Below are 16,509 nucleotides of genomic sequence, written 5' to 3'. Positions count from 1 at the left end.
AATTACATACCGCTACGCTGTTTTAAAAGTAAATACACATTTTCAGCTAATATTGCAAGCTATGATTTCCCAGTATATCAAAACAGATCCAAACTAGATTTGATAAGTGTACCTAACATACTTTCTAACTAGTAACAGCCCTTAACAAGTCCATTAACTTGCCAATGTCGCCAGCCACCACCTCGGCTTCCAACCAGTTTCTCCAAACAAAACTTCGTCCATGTTTTATATAATGTATTTGAACACAGATAACGCAGTGGAATGAATTTTTAATTAAATATTTAAGTTTTATTTGATTACATTCTACCATACATTATTACATTCTATTACAATGATCAATTCTCCAATATATTTGTCCCAATTAAATAAAACGTGCTCTTCTCTTAGTACATTTGCCCAAATTCAAACACAAGGTGCCATTTTCTCATTAATAGCTGCATGCATGATGGCACATAGGGGTGGGGACTTCTAGCTTGGAGGACTAAGCACGTGGCTGGGAAAAATAAGAAAACAAAAAATAAAAACAAAATGAAAAAACTGTGGAGAATGACCATTGAACAAAGCTTGGGGATGATCCATAACTAGTAATTATCTGTGCAATTCAACACCTTTAGCTAGCAACTATCTATATATACAAAAAAGGAACCAATTATGTTGCAATGCTTTAACAAGTCTTGCCAGGTAACATCCAACCATTAATAACTAGAAGCCACTTCCAAAGAAAAAGTTTGGAAGACTCAACAAAGTTACAACGAACTACCTGTATCATCTTTCAGACGAACTACCTGTATCATCTTTCACCCATCAATGATTCTAGAAGTGCTGCCTCTTCCTCCTGCACAAGACATTAGAATATAGAGATCAATAGAAATAAATCAGCAAAGGAATTAAAAGCATGTGCAAGGAGCAGTTACATACCACCAGGGCATTAAATTCAGTCTCCTCGTCTATCGCGCTTATTATAGCAGGATCCTCCAAGAGATCCTTTGTCCACAAAAGAATCACAATGTGAGAGACCATCGCTATATCTATGTTTTCTTACCTTAAATTTAAATCAAGTAATATAAAGTTTAAGAAAATTCTAAGAAATCAGCTAAAAGACGAAGATTCAAGAGCCACATATCCTTCCTTTTTTTTTTTTTATGATTTGTACTGATGATTGACTTCATCCTTAGCCTCTCACTTGGAATCAATTTTTTCTTGGTTGCGACTGAATCTACAATGCTAAAAGGGTTTACCTAATTGTGAAAATGGAGTGCATATGAATTGAACAAGCATAAGATAGATAGAAAGGACTGTCAGCTACAAGGGGAGCACAAAAATTCAAAAGTTAAAATGAGCACTAAAAAAGAAGATCTGTAAGCATATGTGCCCAATCAGATCCCTACTGAAGTTTGAATATGTCTTGGATAAGGTAAGAGTGGTGGTGTTGACTGTTGAGTAGATTGTTTAATAAAATTCTGATATCAAAGAAAACACCCAGGGAGTGGTTGAGCACTGTTAACGTTACATTCATGAAGGGAGGTTTCTAAAGTTGCTAAAACTTTACACATATCAAGCTCATAATTCACACAATGAAACTTTCAGAGGGAGGAATGGAACGTCAATCAAGATTTCAGAAAACTTCGATAACTAGTTTACTTGAAAGGCAGGGAGATGATTATGAAGTCAATTTTTACAATACAAGGATCAATTAAGAAGTTTGAGAGAGAGAGAGAGAGACTTCAATAAGGTCATTAAAAATCTAGATAAAGCATATGGCTGTAAAATATGCCCCACGGTGGGTTTTGGAATGGAAAGAGCACAAAGGGGTTGAAGACTTGGAAGTAAAAAATTTAAGTGAAAGTCGCCAGTGTTTGAACAGTTGAGGGTGATTCAAAGATCTCACTATCACACTTGAACTACACCAACGATCCGCCTTGTGCCCTACCTTTTTAACTTTAGAAATAGCCAAGTTGCCAAAGCATATCCAAGGAGATACCCCTTGAGTATGCAATTTGCAGGTAAGTGTGATGTAGAACCAGGAAGAAAAGGGGATCAAGAGAATCACACTCTCAAGCACAATGAGAAAATAATTCTCAAAAATATTTTATTTAATGGTCAATACTTCATAATAAACAAGACTCTTAAGAAAATACCCAAATTGGATAGTTATTTATAGAATAGCAATCCTACTAAATACCCAAAATGGATAGTTATTTATAGAATAGCAATCCTACTACTATTACACTTAAATAGCCCTAATCAGATAATAATTAGGAATTCTAGATCAAAACAAACTAGAAAGACAATATTATTAAACCTAATAATAATAATAAATTCCTAAATAATAAAAATCTCAATTTTCTAATTATACAGTCTAAGACCCCACTAAAGTATATGTTATTTAAAAAAATGATTATTTTTAACACTTAAAAGAATTATTAAAAAAAGTTAAAAGAAAAGGTCTGATTTTTTCACATCATACTTTCTACTCTATTTGTCTCCTTAAAACAGTTTTATGTAAAACTTTTAGTGATAAATATATGCCATCTTAGCAGTTGGGGAGCTGATACACTCATCATTCCAATTTCGGCTAAAATTGACACCAATATGAAAATTGCATACAATTGAAAAAATTAAAAGGAGTGGCCGCAATTGCAAATTTGATCAAAGATTTGGAATTTTTATCATTAACTCTAAATGTATGATGCTTACATCATCAGCAATTTGCAATTGTCCATCTTGATCCTGCACAAACAAAATCCAATATATTTTTATTCAAAACATAATAATGGAAAAAAAAAGCTTTAAAATAAAGGTCAATAAACATTAAGGCAAACGTAATTTTGTCATAATCTCCTTGGATATTATGAAGTAAAGAAGGACTGATAATTTTGAACATATTATATTAACATAAATATAAAGCATACTCATAGAAAGAAACTTTAGTTTCATTGCACAGCTTAAAATGAAAATATCAAAAGAATATTTAAAAAAATAATGACAATATTAACTGAAAAAGGAATGAAATAGTATAGTAGTAAAACGACTTAGGAAATAATATTTACAACATTCATTCTTTTTATGTTTGGTAAAATGCATTTATTTGCTGCCTGAACTTCTATAATTTTTGTATTGAGTCACCATAGCTTTATTTGATCAATCTGCATCCTGAACTTTTACTTTTTCTTTTTTATATTAAGGATTTTTTTTTACGGTTGTTTAGTGTCTGATTTACGCGATTTTAAGTGAGAATGAAATTGAGGAAGTATTTTTAGCTTGAAAAAGAAAAGCAAAAAGTTAAAATCCTTTCTTTGCCTTCAAGAACAAAAGAAGAGGAAAAGATGACCAGCCACTACAACCTTTGGTTCCAGCTAGTCCAATGCTGATCAAAGCAACTGAGCCCTTTCATCACATCTACTCATTTGTAGAGCCACCATTTTGGTCAATTGCATTAGTTTCCCAAGGAAGAAGCAAAGAGAAGGTTTTGAAAAACAAAATTTATTGCATTCGATTCACATAGCTGCATATTTGTTTCCGCACTTGGGCTATATATCATGGAGGTTGTGGGAGATTGCTCTACCAGTAATGGCTTGATTCAAATTCAATACCAAATAGTAAATGCCAAAAGCAAAGATGGAGCAGAGTTAGATTTGGGAGTGGAGCAGCCATAACTCTAGTTTGACTTGGGTAAGTAATTTCCTATCAATAATGAAGAAGAGTTTGATTAGGGTAAGTAACTTCCTAATCCTTAATTTATGTGCTTTGGATAATAAGGAGCATAGATGGATGCAAATGCTTGGTTCTTAATCCTCACAACTCTCTCTTTTTAGATTTGAAGATTCAACAATAGCCATGACTTGATACTTGATAGAGAAGGCAAAAGAAGCAATAATCCACTTCAAACCAAATCAACTTGCAGAGGAAGGTCGTTGGGTTGTGCCATATCGTCAAGAAAAGCTCTACTAGGTTATGCAAAATGGTTGGTGAAGGCTGTCAGATTCTAATTAGCCTTTTTCTTAAGTTTTATTGTAATTTGCCTGGACTTTCTTAGGTTTCTTAAGTTGGATTCTAATTTGTTGTGTTGTCCAGGGAAAAGAGAATGGGAGAGATTTTGGGTATGCATTTGTAGAGGGAGATAGGGATAGAGATGTGGGAGAAAGTGAGAACACACACACAGAGACGCAGAGAGAGATACAGAGAGAGAAGGGGGCAGAGAGCGATATTGCAGAGAGAAGTCCAACGACTCGATGCATAAAAAAGATAAAAGTTCAAACTTCCAAATTGACCAAAAAAAACTATGACTCATAAAAAATGAAAATATAGGGACAAAAAATGCATTTTTCCTTTAAGTTTTACCAAATTCTGAGAAATGGAAATTTTAAAGACTATTACTTCTTTCCTTTTATTGTACTGTTTGTCCCACTTAATGTGGCATTTTCTTATTGTTATAATCCCACCCAAAGGTGAATTGACAGTGTAGAGCACCAAGTGCATGCCATTTGTAATGTGACAAGGCAGGATGAATAAAAATATATGGAATACAAAAACGCGAGGCACATGGATTTAAATAGACTCTTGTTTAATCTTACTAACTGCAACTGACCTTCGCTCTTATCTCTTTTCCATTATACTTAGCATAATGTTGTTAATGTTCACATAACAGAGCATTTTTTCAAATCATGCAAAAATGGAGAAATATTTTTAAAAACATACAGGATCCGAAAATATTTTCGGATTCTGTATGTCAACGCAGCGTGTTCGCCAGTCATACTGGCGAACACGCTTGTTCGACACCCTTGGTGTCGAAGAAGGGAGAGTTCGACACCATGGGTGTCGAAGACTGCCTTGCTGAGCTTGTTCGCCACTATGAGTGGCGAACAAGCTCGTCCGGGCCACGGGAGCAGTGCAATCTGCTCCCGTGGCAAGCCAGCTTGGCGGAAAGAATTGTTCGCCACTTAAAGTGGCGAACAATTCTGCTGCGTGGCTGGCGAACATGCCAGGCGAACATGCCACATGCATGCCCCTGCGTGCATGCAGGGTACAGCCCTGCATCAGCTATTCGGCACTATTTCAAAAAAAAAATAAAATAAAATTATTTTATTAAAATAATTTTAAAATAAAAAAATAAAATATATTAAATATTTTCAAAAAATATAAATTTTATTATCTCTTGTAAAAATAAAATTTTTAAAATAAATATATATTTAAAAAATTTAGAAAAATTAATAAAATTTTATACTAAATTAAAATATATTTATTGATATTAATTAAAATATATTAATATTAAATTTATTTTGTATACTTAAAATTATATATTTTTTAATCATCAATCAATTAATAACTTATTTCTAATTTTATTATAAAATTAATTTTTAATAATATTATTGTTATAATATTTAAATTTAAATTATCTAATCTATTATTTAATAAATTTATATATTTTAAAATTAAAATATTTTATAAATTTAAATAGTGTATGAAAAAATTATTTATTATTAAAATATTATATATATATATATTTTTATTTTTAAAAAATTAAAATTTATTATACTGTTAAAAATAAAATTTAATATTTTTAAAATAAATATAAATTAAGAGATAATAAAATTTATATTTTTTGAAAATATTTAATATATTTTATTTTTTTATTTTAAAATTATTTTAATAAAATAATTTTTTTTTTTGAAATAGTGCCGAATAGCTGATGCAGGGCTGTACCTTGCATGCACGCAGGGGCATGCATGTGGCCTGCATGCACGAAGCTTTGATATTTGAGCATGTTCGCCACCCAAGGTGGCAAACATGCCACGCAGCAGAATTGTTCGCCACTTTAAGTGGCGAACAATTCTTTCCGCCAAGCTGGCTTGCCACTGGAGCAGATTGCACTGCTCCCGTGGCCCGGACGAGCTTCTTCGCCACTCATAGTGGCGAACAAGCTCAGCAAGGCAGACTTGACACCCATGGTGTCGAACTCTCCCTTCTTCGACACCAAGGGTGTCGAACAAGCGTGTTCGCCAGTATGACTGGCGAACACGCTGCGTTGACACACAGAATTCGAAAATATTTTCGGATCCTGCATGTTTTTAAAAATATTTCTCCATTTTTGCATGATTTGAAAAAATGCTCCACATAACATGCTATTTCCCTTTTTTTTCAATTATTTTATCAAAAAACTATTCAAATAAAAAATCAGAATGTATAAACAAAACTTTGATTTGCAATAATTTTTTAATTAGTCTAATAAATTTAATAGGTTTACTAGAAAATTTTTTAATATACATTGGGGGAACTTGAAAAATTTTGGAGTAGCATTCTAGTAGGAGAATTCACGTATAACTTTTAAAACTTATTTACTATTATATATAAGGCTTTTCAAATTTCAGGGGGGGACACATTGACCCCTTTCAATTGTCCTGTATTACATGATACATTTTGAAAAGCGATCACAGTTAATCAAACTATAGAAATTTTAATTCTATATTTGAGAGAAGCAACATTAGATTCCATCATTTTTCAAGAAAAGAATTCATGTTACCTTGACAGCAACAAAGAGAAGTGGGTCAGATGGTGTATAAATCATGTAATGAGAACCATCCTGCATAAAATGAAAGCATGAGAAAAAGATGACTATAGATTATTAAAAGTGAGCACATTCAATGGCAACTAATTATTTGCTTGCTAACTTATTACGCTCCAAACAATATCTTATTGTTGATCAACATAGAAGGTTCTTAATTAGGAGGATTCAAATCTTTAGAATCCTAATTAGGCTAGATTTAAAGGATTTTATTTTTATTGTAAATATTTCTAATTTAGATTGATTCTTTATGTATAAATATTCGAACTTTGTAAAAATCAATTCAATTGGAATAGAATAAAAAATTCCTTCCCAAATTCTTCATGGTATCAGAACTTTTTTTTTTTCCTGATTTTAGCATTTAAATTCATTTTTTCTCTTAGCTTTTTTTGTCTTTAATCTCACCACCGCCACCAGCAGGGTTGTCGGCCAGCTGTCCAGTTCCAACGCCAAAAAGCCACGCGCGTGAGACTCACGCGCCCTCGCAAGATTCTACGTCTTTCCCACGCGCTGGCACGTGTGATGTTTTCCAGTGGTCTTTTTCTATGGCGATCCTTTTCAGCGGGCTCGCCTTTAAGTCGCGCTTTTGACCTGTGTGGACCCGTGACTTGGTTCACCTTTTTCCTGCATGGGAGATGTTTTCTGATGGTTTTTTCGGTAGTAATCCTTTCCAGTAAATTTGCCTTCAAGTCGCGCTTCTGATATACTGGACCCGTGTCTTTTTCGCCGATGAACAGTAATTTTTTCTTTAGTAATAATAATTTTCTACTGTTTCTAACAAAAAAATGGTAGTTTTTTTTTTAAATGGCAGTGACTTGTTTAGGTAATGTAAGGACTTTTGATAATACTTTTGTTTTGTCTCTTGATTCTACTCTATGGATTATTGATTCTGGTGTAAATAGATATATGACGGGCTCCTCTGAAGACTTTCTTAATTATATTTCATGTCTACAGAAAGACACTGTTAGAATCGCAAATGGTTCTTTCACTCTTATATCTGGAACCAGTTCTATTATTTGTACTCCAAATATCAAGCTATCATCTGTTCTTCATATTCCTTGTTTACCTGTTAATCTTTTATCTATTAGTACTCTCACCAAAATACTTAACTGTAAAATTGAATTTTTTTTCCTTACCATTGTGTTATTCAGGACCTTCAAACTGGAAATAGGATTGCCAATGGTAGATTGCACAAGGCTTATATATATTTGAAGGGAATCTGAGTTTGAATTCACCTCGCACTCTGTTTGAAAGAATTAAGATGTCAACAAGGAAATCATATAGTAGCATCGACGATTAGGACACCTATCCTTCTTTGTTTTAGAGAAAATTTATCCTGATTTATTTTCTAAGGTTCAATGTGGTTCTTTAGTTTGTAATGCTTGTGAGTATGCTAAGCATACAAGAACCTCTTATCGCTCCAGTAACAATAGGCGTACGATCCCTTTTGTGACCATCCATTCTGATGTTTGGGGACCTACTCAAACAGTCTCACATCTGGTAATCGTTGGTTTGTTACTTTTATTGATTGTTGCACTCGCATGACTTGGATTTATTTGATAAAGGCAAAGAGTGAGGTGATTTTCTTTTTTTAAAAAAATAAGAGTGATGTGATTTCTTGCTTTCAATCTTTTCATAAGATGATTTGTACTAAATTTGATGCTAAGATAAAAGTTTTGAGAACTGATAATGGTACAGAGTATATGGATGGCCATTTTTCTACTTATCTGGAGTTTAATGAAATACTGCATCAAACTAGTTGTCCTTACACTAATGCCCAAAATTGTGTTTGTGAACTCCTACGGTTGCAAAGATTGTCGGAGGAATTAAAACTATTGGAGAGGGACAAACTCCTCTTATACTGTGACAACAAAACTGTCATCAGTATAGTTTACAATCCGGTTCAACATGACCGAACAAAGCACATAGAGATTGATCAACACTTCTTTAAAGAGAAGTTAATAAATGGTGTCTTGAAGTTAGATCATGTGACTTCCGATCAACAGCTAGCTGATATATTTACTAAAGGGCTCAGCAACAAGACCTATCATATCTTGCTTTGCAAGTTGGGCATGTGTGATATCTACGCACCAATTTGAGGGAGAGTGTTGACCAACATAGAAGGTTCCTAATTAAGAGGATTTAAATTTTTGGGATCCTAATTAGGTTTGATTTAAGAGATTTTATTTTTATTGTAAATATTCCTAATTTACGTTGATTCTTTATATATAAGTACTCAAACCTTGTAAAGATCAATTCACTTGGAATAGAATAAAAAATTCCTCCCAAAGTTCTTCACTTATTTATGAAAAAGATATGGTGCTTGTCTAATCTTCAATCTATCTATCTATCTATTTTCCCTCCCCCCTCACCTGTTGCATGGATCCTCCATCCTTTTAAACAATTACATGCATCCATCAGCATATGTACAAGTTTTGCACCCAGAGAAATCACTATGCTAGTACAATCAAGATTTAAGTGAATATATTAGGGCAAAATAGACAAATATAGGAACCTAGGATTATGTAAAATCATAGATTATGTGCAATCACAGTTCATATTTCATAATCACATCATAATTTCAGAACTCCTAACTCTCAATGATCCAATTCTGCGGTACAAAAAATAAAATAAAATCAAGGCACACTCTTATGCTTGTTTCAAAAACAATAACATAAGAATGTATGAAGAAACCACATAAAGACACCATCATTTTCAAGGGACCTATTGAGAGGAATTGTGCTGCAGTGTTGTTAGAATCGTACAATTCGCTGAATCGATGGTGAACCATAAGTAGCCAAGAATCGGATAGGAATTCCATGAATTGAAAGTGAATTGTGAGAATCATTACAAATCGATAGATTCATTGTTTCATAAGAAAATGGCAGAAAATGGCCAAATTCGAAGGAAAAAATAAGGGGAAAAAACAGAATCCTAAGAGAGAGACAACATATTAGTGAAAGAAGAATGGGTAAATGGCCCAAGATAGCTTTAATTATTATTTTTTTTAAATTTCATTTTGCTAGATTGATACTTTGAGCTTGGCCGCAACAAAGTCATTAGGTTCACTTTGATTTTATATATAGTACATGATTAAGAATTTATATATATATATATATATAATGTTTAATACCTATTAACATAATAATATATATATTTGTTTTCAACTGATTTTTCAAAAGTAGACCGCTTATGATTCAATTTAATTCTCAATTCTCGATCCAAAAGATTAGGATTTCCATTCTTCACTTGAAAACTATGTTGTGTTGTACTTAAAAATGGCAACAAGAAGTATGAGACAAGACTGTTTAAAGATCAATGACAGCAAAAACCATATGATTTGCTTCAAACTGAAAAGAGAAAATAAAAGTTTTGTATGGAAGAGAAATTATTTGGCTTTCACTCAGACAAAAGTTTGCAAAGTGGGATTTCCATGGTCATTAGTCACCCCCAATTAGAAGTAAACTTTTTGAGAAATTATTTGGATTCTACAATAATCAAGGATACCACCAGTTCTTGTACCAAGTATAATGTTTGAGGTTGAGATGGAGAGGCAAAAAAAAGCTTCTTTTTTTTTTTTCGAAAAGTACCATTTTAAATGCTATTGAAAAATGCAGTTTGAAAAAAAATTATTTAGTTGTTTTGTAGTACTTATAACAAAAACATGCCAAATTTAAATGTAACCAATGTTTAATACCTCACTAACATATTTAAGGAGGTGCTTTTCTCCAACAACAAAGCCAGATAGACCCTGAGGTTACTTATTCCCAAAACTAACAAGGAGACAGAAAAAGACCAAAAAAAAAGGTTTTAATCAGCATATTACATGTATCAATCATGGTTTAAACAGAAACGGCATGCTCTATTGTAGCCAGTTGTTATTATCTGATGTTATATGCATTATAGTTGTCAAATCTAGATTGGAATCGAGTATCAAAATCTTCATTTTATGAATCGAGAATCGAATCGTAAGATTCGCTAAAAATTCTAAAAATCAATTAAAAAATAATATACTGTTCTAAAAATACGTGAAAAATATATCATAATGGCATATTTTGATAAATATAGAATTACCATTTATCTAATTAGAAATTTTTTTTCCATAATAGAATAATATATATGTATTATGTTATATAGCTTTGTGTTATAAATTATGAACTTTAGAATTGTAGACAATTAGTTAAGTAAATTAACTAAAAAGAAAAAAGAAAAGAAAAGGGAGAGGGAAAAGAATGGTTGGTTGAAGAAAAATCGCTAAGGAAGGGTTTTATGTACATTTTTTATAGCAAAAATGAATAAGATTTAACAAACTCTTATAAATAATTACTTGAATCGGGTGAAAATTTAGTCAGTTCATATTGATTCACCTGATTCAGATTCTGTCATAATTCATTATCCTGTAGATTTGAATTGTTCAGGCGTAGAATCGAATCAAGAATCGTAAGGTTTGGATACATTTAAGATTCACCCCACAAATTCAAATAGAGAATCATAAGATTCTAACAACAGCTATATGCATACATAATAAAGTAAATCCAAATCATTTTTTAAACACAATACGGCATACCACTAAATCCAGGATTAGATTCAAATAAAGACCAAAGAACATAAGACTACATGTAACCATGGAGAGCTATCACATTACCAGATGGAAGCATGCAATTTCCACACCTTCAGTTGGCAAGCCATCTACATCTTGACCATCATCTGCAACATTTTATTGGCACAAGTTAGCAAAAACATCTCATAGACAAATGCACCTCACATCAGAAATTATTAAATAGAAAAAACGTTGGCCATGATCATTACACTTAGGCCATGATATTGATACCCAAATAGTTCAACACCATTTAAAACCTTGCTACTAATCCCTCTCCCTACTTCCCCTTGAACCAAAAATCGAAAAATAGTGGTTGCCCACTGATATTCTCTATTTCTCCCATGAACAATTAGGTAGGTCATTACCTGTGCGGAAATCAAATATGTCATCTTCAGAGTAACAGAATCCTCCTCTTGCTGTATAACAAAATCTGATAAGACCACAATGATAAAACCAAACAGTGTGAAGACAAATTATATAACATAACAACGGAAGTATTCACATTTGTTACAAGCTCTACTTCATTGTACCCGCTATGCACTAGGTGCATGTGTATCTTGGCCAGAGCATATGCTGCAGCCGGAAGAATAGCTTCAACTTCTTCATCGCTAACCTAAAATGTAGAAGCATCTGGATTACTAGATTGGATGTAAAGTTTATCGGGGGAAAGTAACAAAAACTAATTATGGAAAATAAAAACTCCAAATACTAATAAGAAAATAGAAGTTTCTTCAATCGGTAATTTGGAAGCCAGCAAAAGACAGAATGCAAGGCCAGCTTATCCGTCCAATTTTATCACCCGCAACAATATTAACAAACTTATGCTTAGCTGACTCATTTCTCTGCATTTCTCAAAAATTTTACTAATTTTATAACAATTTTAGTTCATAAGGACCAAAATTGAAGGAAAAAAAAATTTTCTGAGGTGTATGTACACATTCCTCCTGGGATGGAAGGAAGATATAAGTTTTTGAGCATCATTTTCTTAAAATCAAATTTCCTAATGTCTGTGCAAAAGCTTGAAATAAACAATGAAACTTCAACTACAAACACGAGTTATGGAAACACTCAAATAAAATAATTAGGTTCATATTTCACTTAACAACCACCTCTAACATGAGAAGGCCACACATAAAAGTGGCAGGTATACAAGCTTCAATTTTTTTTCCAAAATTTTCTAACCCTATACCTTAATAATCAACCATATAATAATGCTGTTGAGATACTTTCTATAAATAGCCTAAATTTGTAGTGGTTGTGTGCATAATTAAGAATATGATTATATGATATGATTGGGATATGATTAGACTGTAATTAGGGAATTAATTTATTTTCTTATTTAGTATGTAGTCTTGTAAATAGTATATATACCCCAATTGGCTTAAGAAGAATCATCAAGCATCTTTCTCTTAAATTTTCTGCTTCTCTCTCCCTTTTCATCTCAGTTTCATGGTATCAGAACCAAGGAACTTGGCCTAATTGTGAGTGGCAAATCTGCCACCTTCGTTTGGAGTCTTTCTGAAAATCAGTTGGTCTTACCACCTGACCCACCGCTTTCGCGGGCCTCCGATCAGCAACCCTGTGAAGCGCCACTACCAAAATGGCCTCCACGTGCCTCCACCAGAATCAGCTTTCGGTACACGCGCCGGTGCGTGAATAATTCTCTAGCGACTTTTTCACGACAGCGCTTCCTCTAGCATCATTGGAGACCAGCGACTACAGCTTACTCAGTCCGATCACCTGTCTGGCTCTTCTTCCCACGTCCCTTATGAACAGTAGCTTTGGTTCTAATGTTCACAATCACATATTCCCTTTTCTGCAAATTCAGTCCTTGGCCCAATCAAATATTGCTCATTTTGGTAATTCTTTCGCTTATCTAACCAAGTCTTTACTCATTATCATTAGTCCATAGATCCTCGACTTTGGTGCTTCTGATCATATCTCTGGTAATCCCAATCTTTTCTCAAGTCACGCTAGCTAATGGTTCACAAACTCAAGTTCAAGAGATTGGTAATGTATACCTCCTTCCTTCTATTCCATGCAGAAAATTCATTTTTTAAGTACATTATAGATCTCATTTTATGTTATGCAGGGAAAAAGCTAGCTACAGAAATTCTGGTTGTTCCATCTCTTATGACTCTGAAATTGGAATAACATGCTGAAGAACTCATTGAACAACCAAAAAACTATAAGTTGGAACCTGTTACAAATGCCATGAATAGGCATCAGCTAACAAAAAACTATAAGTTGGCACCTGTTATAAGTGCCATGAATAGGCATCAGCTATTAGGTACCAACAAAAGTTTCCATAAGGACTTCCATTAAGTGCAAACAAGTATGAAACTTACCCTTTTGACTAATCTTTAAACAAATTGACAACTACACTTTAGTCTTGTTTTAAGTTCAAATTTGTTTGGTATGGCAAGATGTTTGAAGTTCTTTTGCAGAAAAATTAGGATCAAAAGCAGTTGGCACAAAGTAAAGAATCTTGTAAGGAAGTAAATTAATAAATCTTAATGCACATTAAGCTAAAGTGTAACAACCACTATGCAAAGACTGTTGCAAAAGAGATCTGCAATCGGGTGTTGCATGATGCCAGAATCTAGATAACAGATAATGCAATGACATTATTTATAGGGCTGTAAATGAACTAAGTTGCTTGTGAGCTATTAGAGACTTGACTCAATAAAATAATTTGGCTTTGCTAGATTCATTTTCTAAAAAAGCCAGGCCCAAGCCTAACTTTACTAAATGATACAAAATCAAGCTACCAAATATCGGCTCATTAAGGCTCAAGAACTCAAGAACTCGTTTGTTTGTAGGTTTGCGAGTTGGTTCATGAGTATGCTTGTTTAAATAAAATTATTCAGTTTTAAACTTATTATAAATAAACTAAAAATTGAATTGCTTGGGAGCCATTCAAGACTCGGCTCAACAAAAACTTAGCTCATCTTGACTCAATTGCTAAATGAACCAAACATGAGTTTGTAGATATTCGGCTCAAGTTCAAAATGAGCCAAGCTCGAGTTCAGCTCAAAACCTCGGGCTTGGAGAACTTTTGATGAACCAAACTTGTACTCTTCAAAGCTCGACTCAGCTTTTTGTTCTATTACACCCTAATTATTTACATGCAGTCCCACAATGGCTGTTGTATTAGATATCCTTCTCCAAATTACTTCCACCACAGAGTTAAAAATTTTGTCCTCTTCAAATTCCATTTTTTTTCCAACCTAGATTCTTCAAATTCCATGGAGTTAAAAATTTGGTCCTCTTCAAATCCCATACATTCACTTGAATGCAAACCTCAAGTAATGGGGGAAGGGTACAAAATTTTCCAACCTAGATTCTTTTTAAGTCAAAAAAGACAGAGCATAAGAGCTGATACTATTGGAGAAGACAAGCAAGAAAAAGAGTAACAGAAGAATCACAGCCAAAATTGATATCCAGAATCTAGGGTCATACAATAAGAAAGACTTGATGGAGATAAGTGCAACAAAGCAGATTTTTAAGATTAATGTTTAACATAATAAAATGTCTACATATAAAAATCAAGAGAAGTTGTCTGATGGACAGTTAAGGGTCAGATTAAACATACAGCTGACCAGCCATCAATATTCTTGCTCTTTAATATCTGCACAGGCCTGTAGCAATGAATATCAGATATTGGAAGAATAAAATAAATTCAATTTGATATTCATATATTTTATAATTACTTACGTGTCTACTGGGCATAGCAGCATGCACTCATCCCCTTGTGAACTTCTAAATACTCTCCTTATGATGCATTCTAATGGATGATTATTGGAAGAATCAACCTGTCAATTTTTCATTATAATTTTCAATACATAAAATGAAAGAACATGCTATAAAATAACACTACACTAACTGTACTTTTTTCTCCATAAAAGATAGAATAATAAGCAATGTGATGCTCTCTTGGTTTCATTTTTCTCTCCTTCCCTCTTTTCTTGCTCTTTTCTTTTTGGCCACTTTCCTGCATTTTCCCTTTGTTTCTGAGCTGCCAAACACGACATATGGATAATTCTAGGTAGTCTTTTGCTAGTCAAATTTTCATTGCAAACTACGAAAGTGCCATATAGCGTCCAAAAAATTACAACACAGAAGAAGTTAGGAAGATATTCAAATATATAAATGTAACCATTTGTACACTTAAAAGGGAAAAGCAAACCTCACTAGTATAGTTCTGCAGCCCCAGCTACGCAGGAATATAATTAAATAGAAAAAGGAGCATTAATCTTTCTTTCTTGACAATTGGAAACTAGAAAGGAAAACACGCGAAACTGAAGTAAAAGCAAATGGTGGATAAGTAAATGCAATTATGCAAAGACAAAATCTAGGAAAAGGAATCACTCACGATGGTGACAATCCGCTTGTCAGAAGCCATGAGAACCCTCCCACTTTCATCCACCACGAATCCCGCGGGCGGCTTTGGCAGCGGCGTGTTTGGAAGGTAGGACAAGGACCTCGAATTTGAACTAGAATTTGAGTATGTGTAAGAATCCTCATCATTATCATTATCCACCTCACCTTTAACGATTTCGACATCCCTCAAGTTATCGCTGCCTCCAGTTTTGCTTCTTTTCTTCCTCTTCTTCTGGTTGGCAGAGGCGGACGAAGAGGAGGAGGAGCCTTTCTTGACTGGTCCAGTCTGGGACCTGGTGGATTGGCAAATGGGGAAAATTGGTAAGCTGGTGCTAGGTTTTGGTACTGAGATTGAAGAAGGACACGAAAGAAACGAGTGTTTTTTATGGTGAAATTTGACGGAGACTTTTTGGGGCTGAAAAATGGAGATGGAGAGAGCCATTTTGGTTTTGATATTGTTTATACTTCAGTTCAAACACACTGCTCTGTGTTTGGGTGATGTTTTCGAGTTCTATTGCCTCCGCTTCCCTTTGAATTTGAGGACGAAGAAGACTGAAGACTGATGGGCGCTTACTCCCCACTGTTCTATTTATATGGCTTACAGAGACAAATTGTACATGGCTGCTATCCAGCCGGCGATTTTAGCTACCCATAACTAAATCACACCTTTCTTTTTAAATATTTACTTATTTTATATCAAATTTATAAATAGACATTTAATGGAAGTTTTAAGTATTAGAAATAGGAAAACAATGGACATAAATTCCTAAAAGTTATGATTATTAACCTGCTCCACTTAAAAAAATTTTTAAAAATATATAAAAAAAGTATTCTTATTATTTATTGCATTACTTATATTTTGTTATCAAATAAAAATAACTTCATCCTTTGTTATTTGTTTAGCAATAAATTTCCATCTTTAAAAAGAAAATTAAGAAGAAATTTAACACCATTGTCAAAGGAA

At 33.4% G+C, this 16,509-nt stretch overlaps 1 protein-coding gene across 7 annotated transcripts; it reads right to left on the bottom strand.

Moving 5' to 3' along the window:
* Positions 1-257: 257 nt before the first annotated feature.
* LOC110628189 lies at positions 258-16,204 on the bottom strand. Of its 7 annotated transcripts, none has more exons than XM_021774718.2 (12): positions 15,538-16,204; positions 15,352-15,378; positions 14,880-14,977; positions 14,758-14,803; positions 11,693-11,775; positions 11,528-11,592; positions 11,208-11,269; positions 6,521-6,580; positions 2,698-2,730; positions 919-984; positions 761-835; positions 258-493 (listed from the first exon to the last, which is right to left on the bottom strand). In XM_021774718.2, exons 1-11 carry the CDS (start codon positions 15,985-15,987, stop codon positions 791-793), a joined length of 1,035 nt encoding a protein of 344 aa, XP_021630410.1. In that variant the 5' UTR covers positions 15,988-16,204; the 3' UTR covers positions 258-493; positions 761-790. The 7 variants fall into 7 exon arrangements, with proteins under 7 accessions (XP_021630410.1, XP_021630415.1, XP_021630411.1 ...); XM_021774719.1 differs by lacking the exon at positions 258-493 and adding an exon at positions 530-625; XM_021774720.1 differs by lacking the exon at positions 258-493 and adding an exon at positions 530-592.
* Positions 16,205-16,509: the final 305 nt, after the last annotated feature.

Source organism: Manihot esculenta, chromosome 12 (assembly GCF_001659605.2).
Source record: "Manihot esculenta cultivar AM560-2 chromosome 12, M.esculenta_v8, whole genome shotgun sequence".
NCBI lineage: Eukaryota > Viridiplantae > Streptophyta > Magnoliopsida > Malpighiales > Euphorbiaceae > Manihot > Manihot esculenta.
This window is presented reverse-complemented; position numbering and strand designations above follow the sequence as displayed.

Excerpts from the sequence above, each read along its gene's own strand:
- LOC110628189 (XM_021774718.2), bottom strand. The coding sequence starts at position 15,987 with ATGGCTCTCTCCATCTCCATTTTTCAGCCCCAAAAAGTCTCCGTCAAA. Across the intron at positions 11,776-14,757 it reads ATATTGATGGCTGGTCAGCT|GTTAGCGATGAAGAAGTTGA; the intron begins GTATGTTTAATC and ends TCTACATTTTAG. Across the intron at positions 985-2,697 it reads AATTGCAAATTGCTGATGAT|GATCTCTTGGAGGATCCTGC; the intron begins GTAAGCATCATA and ends TTGTGGACAAAG.